Source organism: Chroicocephalus ridibundus, chromosome 6 (assembly GCF_963924245.1).
Source record: "Chroicocephalus ridibundus chromosome 6, bChrRid1.1, whole genome shotgun sequence".
NCBI lineage: Eukaryota > Metazoa > Chordata > Aves > Charadriiformes > Laridae > Chroicocephalus > Chroicocephalus ridibundus.
The window spans coordinates 42,610,719-42,624,852 of NC_086289.1; the positions used below are offsets into that span (position 1 = coordinate 42,610,719).

At 38.3% G+C, this 14,134-nt stretch overlaps 1 protein-coding gene across 2 annotated transcripts in view; it reads left to right on the top strand.

Moving 5' to 3' along the window:
• The window catches only part of WWTR1 (WW domain containing transcription regulator 1), a 74,154-nt gene that overhangs the window by 36,209 nt on the left and 23,811 nt on the right, over positions 1-14,134 (top strand). For both annotated transcript variants that reach the window (XR_010071453.1, XM_063337428.1), the window contains exon 2: positions 2,826-2,962. Coding sequence is in view for 1 of the 2 variants with exons in the window: in XM_063337428.1 (XP_063193498.1) it covers positions 2,826-2,962 (137 nt within the window). In the remaining variant the exon portion in view is untranslated. The remainder of the gene's footprint in view (positions 1-2,825; positions 2,963-14,134) is intronic.

The window sequence follows — 14,134 nt, forward strand, 5'->3', positions numbered from 1 at the left end:
GGGGACATGGGACTTTCCCTCCCAGTCCAGCATTTAGTCCAGAGCTAAAGGCTACTCTTGCATCTGCTCATGGTGACTGAATCTGATCTGGCTGCTCGACACGTTACTAACTGTTTTTAAGAGGCTTGTGGATGGGAGCCACCTGTCATGTGGTGATTGTAGACTGATAACTGCCTTTGGGTTGATTTTTGGTAGTGAAGGTCATGAATTTTAGGGCAGCATTCTTCATTTTGGTGTTTGAAATCCACCTGTAATGTTTAATGTTTTAGCCATTGGTCTTTAAGGAAAAAGAGGCTGTTGTGAATTGAATTTTGTCAGTTCTGATACCCAGGAGGCTATAAGAATCTAAAAAAGGCTGATTTCTGTCAGTGCTACATGTTCTTTTATTCTGCTGTATAAATAAGAAGATACTGGGCCAAAATCAGTTATCCCATTATAAATCCAATACATTTCAAGTGGAATTAACTGGTAGCTGTTTCTGCAAAGGTTTAACATAACCTTTTCTGATACCTATGTAGAAATAAAGGGGGGGTATTTACATAAACAATGGAAATCATGAGGGGGAGGCTTCTCTGGCTTGAAACCAAGCCCTTTATTTTAGAATGTTAGTGCTGTTTTTAGGGAATTGTGGATTTTCGGTTCTACTATCTTAAATTGTTAAATCAGCTTTGTCTAATGTTTAACAGCCTTTTCTTTAATAACTGGATAAAACCAAACCGCTTTAGTGGTCATAGTAATAAATTCCAGTAACAGCCAGCCATTGAATCACAATATCAATGCCATATTTGAGGGTTCTGTTTCAGACACTCTGTCTGTGTGTTTTTTAATGAAGAAGACATGTTTGTACACTGCCAGAGTGGCACCAAGAAGGGCAAGCAAGGCCACTCGTGGGTCCTGGCTATGGCTGCTGAGAAGTTATCATGTTTACACAAAAAATTCCTGTGGTTTGTTTTGTTTTGTTTTAAATGCAGTTGGATTCTTGAACATCTATGATCCTTACATATTTTTTTGATCAATTTTTCAGTTCTTCTGTAAGTTAGGAAGCATTGCTAAATGGTTGTCATTGCCCTGCTTCTCACATGTGTAACTGAAGTACAGATTGTTTTCTTTATAAAAAGGATAAAACAGAATTTGAACAAAAGCAGTATTACTTTTCAGCTACGGTTTCATGACTGGTTGCTTTGCATAGCAATTTGCAGAACATTTTTATCTTTTCTCATGAGAACTTCTATGTGAGAAGAGGCTTTATGAATTTATCAAAACTTGATTGAGTATTTTTAATTTGCAACTCTTATTTCAAATGAAAAAGGAGAAAATCTGCAAGCCAATAAAGATACATCCTAGAAAGATGTTAACTTAGAAAATAATTCCATGATTTTTGGTTCTAGATTATGTGTTTCTTTATGTTTGGTACTGGCTTAATGCTGACTGCCTCACTGCCTAACTAAGAAAAGAAACATACTTCAGGGAAAGTAAATGGCAGAGCTCTTCCTCATAATGCTTTCCTGCTTGTAACTGGCATTATTTTTGGTAATATCAGAGACTTACTGTAAAGAGTTTGGATGTGGTAACATCACAATAGACAGAAACTTGCTTGTGAAATACTACTGGTGATAGAGTCTGAAGGTGTGGAGTGGTCACAGCACTAATGGCAATGCTGATAACATAGGTGAAAGTAGCAACGAGGAGTTTGAGACTGAGTTCAGTGAAGATGGTGGTAGACTGTGCTTTTATGAAAGACGTATTGAAATGGTTTTCCAGACATAGAATATTTAAATCTTTATCTTCTTTACATGTTCTTCTTAGAGACTTGCCTCTTTTAAGTTTTCTAGCAAAAAACTAATAGAGGACAACCCTTCACAAGTCCAGCCAGTAACCAGTAGCCTGGTTAGTTGGGCAGAAAGCTGGACATGGAACCAGGCAGTCCCTAGATAGACACCAGACTATTGATTGCTGTAAGACAGTTCCTTTTTCTTGTTTCAAATAGAATTATATGCTGGTCCTTAAAATCTTTGTCCTGTTAAGTTTCTTTCAAAACTGATGCATTTCAGTGAAAACCTTCAGTTGCAACAAAAGCACAGTTCCTTCACCACTGTATTCTGTGGCAAAAAATATTTACAAAGATCTCACTGTAATATCTAATGCAGTTTTATGCGGTACTTTGTAGTTTTCAGAGTAATAGAAATACATGAGGGTTCACATACTAAGGTGGTAGATACATTGACTACATTGCAATATAAACTGTTAGTGCTTTTACAGAGAAATTGGTATTGCATGTGAGCCATGAGGACATAATCTGCCCCTCTTGGTAATGACAATATATTCTGATATTCTTGGAGACATACAGACAGATTAGTTTTCATGGTGTGATAAGAAACAAAGCAGCTGGATTTGGCAAGACAAACACTTGCTTTTCAGAATTCAGCAAAATAACCATATATTGCTGAAAAGAATGGCCATGTATTTGAGTATGTAGAAAAAGACTGGCAGGACAAGAGTAAACAACTTGTGGACAATTAAATAATCTGAAGATGAATGTGTATTACAGGTTTTTCAATGTCATAACAGAATTCACCAATCGTTCAAGTAAAAGCAATTATTCAACAGTAGTGCATTAGAAGTTAGAACAGCAGGGGCAGAAGATCCAAATTAAAAATAAATGACAAGACGATAGGTAATTTCAAGTAGGTTAGGGTGAGATGAGAAGGGTAGAAAAACATGGGATAAGAAAAGCAAATAGAACTTTCATGACAGTGTGCCTAAACATGTATATAATATGCTCAGGTATTTAGTGTTAAGCTTGCATTTTGTCTTTTCTTTCTCAGTCACATAGAAAAAATTACAACATGGCAAGATCCTCGAAAAACTATGAACCAACCGCTGAACCACATGAGCCACCATCCTGCAGCTACTTCCACACCAGTGCCACAGAGGTCTATGGCAATGTCTCAGCCAAATCTCGGTGAGTACTGGATGTCGTCTCTGTGGTGAAAATACAGGAAAGGAGAACCACCTTTTACTAATTTGTTTGCAACCATAGTTTTTGTTTCAATAAGGGTAGCTCTGATTCTGCTATCAGGCCTAACAGCATGTTTTCCACTTCCGTTTCTTATTTTTCCCCTCTGTAGGGTTGGCAGCAAGTGAATTTGTACTGATTGAGGTGAAGTTCTAACATCTCATGTGTTTTATTTTAGAGCCTCTGTGATAGACTTTTGATGTAGTATTGAACGGAGAAAAACAAGCTCTTCCTGTACTTTTTCATTGAGAGGTGGTATAAAGCCTCTGCCAGCCCACCATGTAATTTTCAAAGCTTACTGCGCAAAGTGCTGTTAGGTAATTTGTCTGCAGTCCTTCATGAGTTTCTTCAGGTCAGAGGCTAAAGCTGGTTTCCTTGCTTGTTTTGGTTTTTTTTTTTTAATGGTGGTGGGGTTTTTTTTGCGTAGTTAGGTTCTGCACTGGAAGCTACATGCAAAATACTAAAATGTCTATTTTGCAGTATGTATTACCCAAAGACTTTCTATAAATAGTGTGGTTTCATTGCTGTTCCTTTTTAGCACTTCAAACTTAAATTTAAGCATCCATTTATGTTCCTCTGATTTTGCCAGATATGAGCCTTAGTGAAAATAAAGCTGTGAAAACTCTGAAAATTGTAAAGAAAAGATGTAAATGGAAGAAAACACTTTCGTGTATAATTGAGAACTACAAATAATCCCTAATATTTTACTTCCACAGCTTTAATTTTTCTACTGCTCAAGAAAATGAGGAACAGATAGGTCAGCTTACAGGCTCAAGATCACAAAATTATGTCAAAACACAGCCCAGATTCTTGTTCAGGTTAATATTTGATAAGTTGGTCGCATGATTTCATTGTTATTCATTTGCAGTGTGGTGCATCAGGGCTGTCTCTTCACGTACCAAGAAAATGGTAAACATTTGTCTGCCAATGGTCACCAATAGCAGTAATGCAATATACCTATTTACTTCTTGAATTTATAATAAACACCTAGGTTGTCCCATGAGGTAACTAACTTCAGTTCTTCTACCTTTCACTCAACAGCTGTCCTGCTTGAGTATATTCGGTAGAAGGTGTTGGTTGTGTTATGTGTTTTAGTGGACAGTAGCAAATTGTATCATGAGAGTGGATATCGGAAGAAGAAACCTGAGTAAAATCCAGAAGGCTAGGGTATACTGCAGTGTGTTGTACTACGTGGTAAAACTAACAATTGCTCTGTGTCTGTTACTTCAAACCACAGCTGCATTTAGGTCAATCTGTTTATAGGAATTCTGAAGTGGCCAAGAGGTAAGAATAGGACAATGGGGTTTTTTGTTCATACCAACTCCTCAGCTTATGTTGACATCTGTTACATTCTCTCTAATTAAAAAACAAAGGAGGTATCATAAACCAGGACAGCGTACAGCAAGCTTTTTCCCCCAGGTTGTCAGTAGAAGTGAATCAAAGCCAAATTCAGTATTGAAATACTTACATACTGAATTTTAGAGGAAGGTCTTTCTCGAGATACAAAGGATAAGAAATAAAAGCATACACCTAGTTAAGAGTCTTTTTCTTGAAGGGCCTTCAGGTGCCCAACAGGGGCATTCCCCCAGACTTCAAATCTGTCACATCAAATACAGACTATAGTTCATTCGGTACCCTTCACATTTACAGACGAGGTTCCACTTTTTCTTAGGTATTTATACAGTGCTTGGCATAGTGGTTCAGTTCCGTGACTGAATTTCCTAAACGTTAGACCACTAGAAATAGTATGTGAAAACATCCACAGTGTCCATATTTATTTAATTGAGAAAATATTTTGTCAAAAATGTTTTGGTGAACTTTTGCTCATTCTGGTGGCTTTCGAAATGTATGCTGTGATAGTTTGGGAGCAAGCAAATCTGTTTGCACAGCTGACTAGCGCTTTCAGCACCATATTATTAAATGCAGCATCACAGTCCCTGATTTTCCAATCCACTTATTTGAACACACCAAGTGTGACACTATTTTATTTTAAAATATATTAAAGATTGAATCTAGAAACTGCATATATATACCCAGAGAAATTACAAGTTTGTAATAATCTGAGCAGAACACAGTAGCTTTTGAATACTTCATTTTGACAGTTTAAAATACAGTTTCCAGTGCTAAAGTAGAATGTCTCTATTTTTAAATTGTCTTGGCCAAAAGGAAGGGCCTCGCTGCTCTTGTGTGTTAACTGCTAAACCTGCTTTCTTGGGTCAGCTCAGACATTGAAGTGAGCAATTAGTTGGTCTGGCAGTCACATCTCTAAGCCAGAAGTGATTGTGCCAACATCTTACAGACATCAGAGGAGAAATGGAAACTGGATACCAAGTTAAGCCGCTCTTCTGGACATAATTTTGTAACTTTTTAGCAAATGAAGTCTATGCATCTGTCTTTTGCCTTAGTGTTTTTTGGTACTGTAAGGATTGAAAGAAGTTTTTCTTTTGAAGATGTGCCACTTAAAAGAAAAGGATTTAAGTATTCCAGGTCTGCATACTGGTCTGCACTTCCAATTACTAACACATGTGTTTTCCTTGCTATGCTTCTTATGAAGAGGTGGAAAATATGGTCTGTTCAGTACAGCTTGTTGCTTTGGTTTATAAACTCCTTTCAGCAATAGTTGCTGGGAAGTATACAAAGGCACTTAGAAACATTCTATCAAAAGCACAGAGTGTGACTACGTGATACCAAGTCATAGTATGCCTATGCCTGAGACACAGAGAAACAAATAGTGGAAGTTGATTAAATTAGTAGACATAGATTAAAAATCTGCTGTATTTTTCTACCTTTTTTCTTATTGTGGTTTTATATTGTCTGCTCATGAGCTACACATACTGGTTTTCTTACAACTTCAGCAGTGTTAGTTTTCTCACTAACATTTAAAGCATTGCTTTTTAAATGTTACATAACAGAGGCATCTGAAGGTATTTCTTTCTTTGATGCATCTTGTTGAATTCACAGAAAACTAATACGTGCTAGGCAGGTTTCTGTGCTCATTTATACACCACCACTTAATTCAGTGAAGTTTCATGAATGGAAAAGGAAATTTGTCCCAGAGTTTGAAAGCATATTGTTGCAGGTTAGCATATATATTCAGACTTGTTCAGTCTGCTTTTTCTAAATATTTTACCTTTATTGTTATTCTAAGGCTGTCTGTAGATCAGTATACTAAGGAAAGTACAACATTATCAGGAATCTTTTAACTCTATATTTTGTTGTTGGAATGTAACAGGGAAACTGATCAGCCTCTGACTGAAGACAACAAGAAACACTATTTCTTGCATTTTCATAAGTGCTTCATAAATCCTGTTTACTTTGCTGAATGTGCACATGTATTAGTTTTCTGCCCGTTCTGAAACATAGCTTTTTATAGTATTTTTAATAGTATTAACTATCTATTGACGGTCAACTCCATTATTGTGGTAGAATCAAAGACCGTATGTGGAAGAAGGGATATTTGTACACTCTTATTTTAGGCATCTAACCTGTATTAGGAGACTGAGCTCCATGAACTTCCTGTGAAGGAAAGAAAAGAGAGAGCAGTTGTAGTGCACCTAAACGAATGGTCAAACTACTGCCTGACTTAAATGACTAAATTGTTCTTTGGAAGGACCTGAGTCCAAGCTAGCGAAGCTCTTCTGCCTTAATGGCAGTCACTGGTGTAAGAAGATTGTGGAGGGTTGGTTTTGGCTGTGTGTAGCAAAATATAGGGGGAAAATTAGATCCTTATAAAAGTTTCTTTTGCAACAATTTTTAATTAAATGCTGCTTGGTTTGTAGTCTTTCTCTATTCTACATTATGCAACACTCAAAACCATTGTTATTTTCATCCTGCTTCCTTCAAACTGTTTTAAAGAGATTTCTTCTGTGATGGTACTCTTCATCCAGTTGGTGAGCACAATCTGGTCTTCATTTAAATGTTTTTCAAATTTTACAGTTTGCAACTTATTTTGACTTAAAATAGTCAAACACCCTCTGATAGTATTTATGTTTTCTATATAAATTACCTTGAATTTATATGCGTGAGTTCCTTAAAAAGCTTGTATGGAAAGAACAGACTCTATCTACAAAAAAAATCTGAGAGGACCTTCTGGGCAAAGTGGCATACGTCATGGTACAGTCCGTTGTAGAATTTAGGCCTTACAGCAAATACCAGTTGCAGACTGCAAGGCACAGTTATTCCAGGTCCTGTGTGAGTGACTAAGCTGTGTGTTAAGTAGTACCCAGAATTGGGTAGTTTGAGAGTTTTGGACGCTCTGCTGCTTTGTAAAATGCCTTTGAGTTTATTTGGGCATGGATAGGGGTTTTCAGTTTACCTAACTAGAAACTGTGGGTAAAATGCGTGTTTGGTCAAACTAAACTCACCAAAGTCCAACCAGGCTTGAATGTTCCTGATGCTCCCTAGTGCTTGGCTACCACTGTCATCTTTGCCTCTCTTCTCAGAGTGGACATTCCAGCATCAGAAATAACAGAAATGCATACCTCGTTTACCACTTTGCATTTTCCACTTCTGGTACACAAGAGAACTTGTGTTACTCATAACATCATTACTTGCCTTCTAGCAGCTGTCCCTCAATTCAGTACATCTGAATGAGTTCAGTTTCTCGTAATGCCCTTTTGAGGATGCCACTAGCAGATTACTGATGAAAAAACAACAGCGTAGAGATAGATTAAAACAGTCTGGTCCAGATGCAGATAGAATATGGGAACATTGGAAACATCAGGAATAATGATATTAAGCACCTTCAACAGCTCGATGTCCGAGTGGTGACCAGTGATGAGTGGCGTTCCTCAGGGCTTGGTATCGGGACCGGTGCTGTTTAACATCTTTGTTGGTGACATGGGCAGTGGAATTGAGTGCACCCTCATCAAGTTTGCCGACAGCACCAAGCTGCGTGGTGCCATCAGCATGCTGGAGGGAAGGGATGCCATTCAGAGGGACCTGGACAGGGTTGAGAGGTGGGCTCCTGTGAACCTCATGAAGTTCAACAAGGCCAAGTGCAATGTCTGGCACATGGGTCAGGGCAATCCCAAGCACAAATTCAGGCTGGGTGGGGAATGAATTGAGAGCAGCCCTGAGGAGAAGGACCTGGGAGTGTTCGTTAGTGAGAAGTATCATTTTTTCCCTACTGAAGAAGAGAAAGCTCCCTACCTTAGAAGCTTACTCGGTCAAGATCCACCAGCAGGCATGACCCAAGTGACAAAAGCAGAATAGTTTAAACTATTAAATACACTGGTTCTCTAAGGTGAAAGACATTATGTATTGCACAACAGAGTTTAATGTGGAGAGCCTCTTACACTGACAGCTGTTTGTGTTATAGAAATTCGTCCCTGAATCTGAAAAGTTTAGCTTTCAGCTGTATTTAATTGGGTCTGGATACAACTGGGGGTTATGGCACTTTGCCTCTGCTTTCATTTTTTTTAATCAGCCAGGAAATCCAACCAATAAAACAATGCAATAATCCTGTCTTAAGAGCAATAAACACATGAACCAAAGTTTCCATATCCTGCCATGATAAAAGAGGTGTAACTACTATTGTTTGAGGATGATAAAATGCAGTTTTGGTTACTGTGACAAAGTGAGTCTCTGGAGATAGGAATGCAGAAACTTGCAAAGTGTTTAAAAACAGGTGGTATGTATTTGCGTATTAACTAACATACATGAAATGATCTAGAATTTGCAAGGCTTGGTTTGCATTGGCTGGAAATTTGACTACAAATATGTAACATTAAGAGGGACATGGGTTTTTTCTTCTTGTAGCCCATACCCTCGCACCACCTGCACAGTGGAAAGGCTTCCTGTTCCAGGTCATTTTTAATTACTGGATATCCTGAAAGAGGTAGACACAATTCAGTTGTGGTCAATGTGAATAATTTTGGCACCTCCTTCTGGTTAATGAAATGATACTTGCAGGAGAGTGGAAAGCATTGTAGAGGACTTGCACATTCTGTGGGAATGAGAGTTTTATGACATGGCCCTGGAAAAGAACAGGGTGGGGTTTTTTTGTTATTTGCAATTAAAACCTCTAAGAAGTAATTTATCAGGCAGATTTCAAATGGAGTAATTTACTTATGGGCATTTATTAAGAACAGGGGCTAATAGTTCCAGAGACTAATAGGAATTAACTTCAGTATCAGGTAAATTAAATGCAGATATCTCAAAGGGTGCACACCTTTAAACCAGCAACTGACTATCCAGTAAATCTGAAATGTTAAAGATTGATGTGTTCAAAAGAGATGTTGGTATTCTTCCAAAATCTATTAATTTTTAATTTTAACAAACACAAAGAAATTCCTGTTGGTGTAAGCATTTCCCTTCAAGGTTAGTAATCCAAGCACGTGCCAGTGCAGGAGTGGAGTGTCATTTTCATAGTTTCAAAATGAGTGAAATGCAAAAGCTGAAGATTGCATTAAACAAAAGCAAAAATAATTTAATAAATATTTTAAATAATAATGGTCATTGGTAATTGATCATTAGCATTAAAGCTGTCTCTCCAGTCAAGCAGCCCCCATTGTTATTTGTTGTTACTGAGGTATTGTTAAAAGTGCTTACGGAGTAAATCTCTAATCTTTTAAATAACTTCCTGCTAACTTGTAGCTTTGATGCTGCACCTGCAGGTAGTTCATTTGTGTTCTTTTAAGCTTGAATCATTGAAGACAGGAAAGATTAGTTAAACGTGAATATCACAGAACTTAACAGTTTAAACTGTTGAGAAATTTCTGTATAGCTATTTTCAGCCCAGAAATCTGAATAAAGGAGTGTCTGTGCACTGGGATAGTACAACTTTTTGGTTTAATACTTTACAGATTTTTGGAACAAAATGCACCAGAACTGAAAAGCAGCATTTTTTGCTGACCTTGTTGGAAGGCTAGTGCTGTTTCTGGGAAATAAATGAAACAAGCAGTTCTTTGTTGGCAGAAGCAGAGAGAGAAAAGGAGGGGAGCCTAGTCTTTTATTCTTCACAATGTCGTGACTAAGTCAAAACTGTAATATGGCTGGGTTCACTTTTATTTTTTTTTAAACCTCTATAGACATTTGTTTTTCATCAGACTGTGTTGCGTGACACCTGACACTGGCCAGTTCATATGAATTAGGCTCTGGGCTGCCTATAAACAGAGTAGAGAAAAAGATCCACAGTTGCATCCAGACACTTCTGACACTGAAATAATAAAAGTTGGTATGGTACAGTCAGTTCAATGCATACGTCAGAAACAATTTACACTTGCGTGTTTTGGCTTCTGCAACTTGCAGAGTCTCTTGCCAACAAAATAATCCTTGCTTAGTATATATCCAGCAAAGCCATCAATGGAAAGGTTTCCTACAATATCAGAAAATCTAATTCACTAGAATGTCATTATTAATTTAAAAGCAAACAAAGGGAATAAAATACTTTTTTAATTTTTCATGAACTGGAAAAAGAAAATTACATAGGTCTAACTTGAGATGTGAACGAAATAGTTGCAATTCCATGGACTGCAGTGAAACTGTGGCCACATAGTCCAGGTTTGGAACTTAGCTCTGCATTTTTACTTGCTTTCCTTTGAGCTGGAAGATTGTGTAATGGCTGTTTATTGAAGAGACTTACTTCATTTTGCAAAATAAACTTGTTTTTCCCCCGAGAGAACTGAATTCAAGGCCACCCTGAGTCTGTCTGCTAGAATGGTGAACGCTTTTCACCTGCTGTGTTATATCCAATCTCCTTTATCATAGAGTGTAGAGTGGTAGATTTGAGCTTTTTATATTTTACCCTTGTTTGCAGAACCTTAGAAATGTTAGGCTGGGAATGCAAATCCTGCCTAGTGAATTTAAGCTTGCTGAAGACCAGCTGATTTTCCTTAGTTACCTTTTGACCTCTCAAAAACAGTCTGGAGGTCCGAAGGCCTCTGGAAAAGAGTTGTTAAAGTGTCACTGATTTATTAGATGAGCATCAATTGTACTGAAATCAGTATTCCTATTTGGTAGTCTAGTTGGACTATGAACTGCAGGTTGTTTTGTTGGTTTTTTTTTTTAACCCAAACTCCATTATGTTTCTCATAACATTCAAATACAAATTCAGAATTCAAATATAAATAATAACTGGCATTAATAAAATTGCGTAAATAGCACAAGTGTGCCATATGATTATATCATAAGAAATGTCATTGTATTGTTAAGTTGCTCACTGGGGCTGACACAAGACTTTCCTTTGACTTCACTGCGCTCAGTCAAACCTTTAGTGACAAAGAATTATCAACTATATTCTAAGACAGTGTTACTGAACTGTTCAGTTGACTAGTTCCAGGAAAAGCAGTTAGGTAGAAGACTTTTCTCAAACTAAGCTTATGTACAGACCACAGGGGTAATTTTTCCATTGTTGGATTTCTTTTCATGCCAACTAGTGTATTTAAAGATTCACTATTAATTGAAATCTAGACAATATCAGACATACCAAACATGGTATATCTGGTACCATGATAAACTGATAAAGGTTTTCCAGGTACTATATTTTTGTTTTCCTCATGCATATCATTGTAGCTCTGCCCTTAAGAAATGCAACATACTGTTTATTACAAAATATTTTTTTCTTGTTGTTTGAAGAACTCAAGCAGTGGAAAATGCAAAAGCAGTGAGAAGTCTTGGTCCTGTAATAACTATATAATCAGACTTCTATGCACTGCTTTTGAGGAGACTGGAGTTCTGCCTGAATGCTGGGTTTTGCCCAAGTAGATAGTGTTGCAGGATAAAACCTACCTGATATTAGGTATTGTGTTGTGGATAGAAAATACGGAGTGGGAGGGGTATAGGGAAAAAAGAGGGAAATAGTTTTAAGTGATCATAAGTGTTGGCACAATTACATGGGAGACAGATGTGACCACAGATTTTAATGGTGTTGATTCTGTAAAGAAAATGTCTAGAAAGATGCAGGTAACTACGTGTAAAAGCAAGCTTCGTTATCAATTGATGTATAAACTAGAGGTTGATAATAGCAAGAATCAGATACTCTATTGAGACTTACTTTTGGAATTATCCTGTCTAGGGTGGTGTTTTAATTTGTACAGATTTGTGAACTTCAATGTCAGTTGGCAAGCGTAGATTAGGTAAAAATATGTAACGATTTTCAACAAAAAACAGGTCACAAAAAAGGTCTCCGGCAAATCTGAACCTTGGTTTTAATTTATTTTGTGGAAGGTCTGGTCATATTAATTGTATCATTCCAGGACCACGCACATTGGAAACTTCAGTATTTTTTGCCACAGTGAAAGGAAATAATCCTATTTCCTGTCACAAAATGTGGAGAGCCGTACACAGGCCAATATGAGCAGATCCTTCGACTCTACAATGTGTAAAGGTGTTTTCTGTAATAAGATTGGTGTGGGATGAAGTTATTTTTCATATGTAGCAGAACACAAATCACTCGCTAGTGTATTCTGGTTTATTCCCAGATGTACCCTGCCGTAGTCTCCCTGTGCAGTCAGAAAGTTTGAGACCTTAGAAAACATCTGCAATCTCTTCTCCAGCAGAGGACCCAGCTCAGTGGAACCACAGTATGTCCAGTTGCCTCCAGATGTGGTTTCCTTTTTTACCCAGACCTGAATTCAGGTAGAGCTTAACGATGTTTTTAATATGCCTTTTGAATTACTAGTTTCCAGCAACCTGACTGAAAGGTACTGTGGAGTACATCAGATCAATTGCACGGCATCTGAACAGAAAGTTATTTTCCAGAACCATTTAGTTTATATCTAAGTGCTATGCACTCGTCGTGCATTTGTACTGGGTTTTGAGAGATATTAGTTGTTTAGCTTAAATAAGTAAGTTTTAATTAGAATAAATTACTTAAGCTTATAATATGGTGTGATTTATGCTGTTTGCCTAGCCTTACTTAGCATGAGTAGCTAGATTTGCGGAAGCCTTTAGACCACAATAGAGTTAATTTTCTTAGTAATTTTTCTAGCAGCTGGTACAGTGCTGTGTTTAGTCTTTTAGTATGAGGAAAATATTGATAACGCACTGATGTTTTGGTAGTGTTTTCCCTAAGTCTGGGACTTTTCGGTTCCTCACGTTCTGCCAGCGAGTGCAGGTGCACAAGAAGCCTAAACCAGAAGGTAAGGACGCAACAACCCTCAGCAGAGACTGCAAATTAACAAGATAAGAGCAGTCAATGTCCAGCCTGGGCACAGAGAGACAATCCATCCAATAAGGTGTTAGAAGACCCCAGACCAAAAATCACCATTGCACAAAAAGATGAGTGAAGAGTGCGTGAGGGGTGTGTGGAGATGGCAAGTGTATCATTGCCCAGGGATTTCTTTATTTGGGGTCCCTCTCCGGAAGTACCCATCCCAGGCTGACCCTCCTGTTGTACCTTTTGGTTAAATGATTTATTTTTATAAAATCCAACCCCTGAGACTCCGCTGTGGGAAACCGAGGGTTGAGCCTGAAGAAGGAGGGAGCACACCCAAGAGTAAGAGAAGAGTGTGTGTGTGTGTAGAGTGGGCATCCGTTGGCTCACAGGGGTTGCCCGCTGCGAGGGGACTCTGGTCCCAGCAATGACAGACTCGGGTGGGGTATGTGGGACTCCTTGGATGGGTGTGAGTGATTGGACAGCAGCTGCTCCTCCAACACTGGGCTTGGTTGGGATGGAGTTAATTTGATGGCAGCCCCTATGGCGCTGTGTTTTGGACTGGCACCAAAACAGTGTTGATAACACCCCAGTGTTTTGCCTATGCCTGAGCAGAGCTCACAGAATGTTGAGTCTTTCTGGTTTTTCCCACTGTTTCCCTTCCACACTGCAAGTAGGCTGGGGGTTTGCAAGAAACTGGGAGGTGGCACTGCCGAGACAGCTGATGTGAGGTACCTAAGAGGATATTCCACAGCATATGATGCCATGCTCAGCAGTAGAAGGTCAAGGAAAGGGGGAGGAAGGGGAGACGTTCATGGTTACAGCCTTTGTCTTCTCAAGTAACCTGTAGATGTGCTGAGTACCTGCTTTCCAGGGAGCAGCTAAACATCTGCCTGCTGATGGGAAGTTGTGAATGAATTCTTTATTTTGCTTTGGTTGTGTGCACAGCTTTGCCTCACTTATTAAACTGCCTTCATCTCAGCCCTTGCTGCATTTTCCTCGCTTTTGTTCTTCCAGTTCTC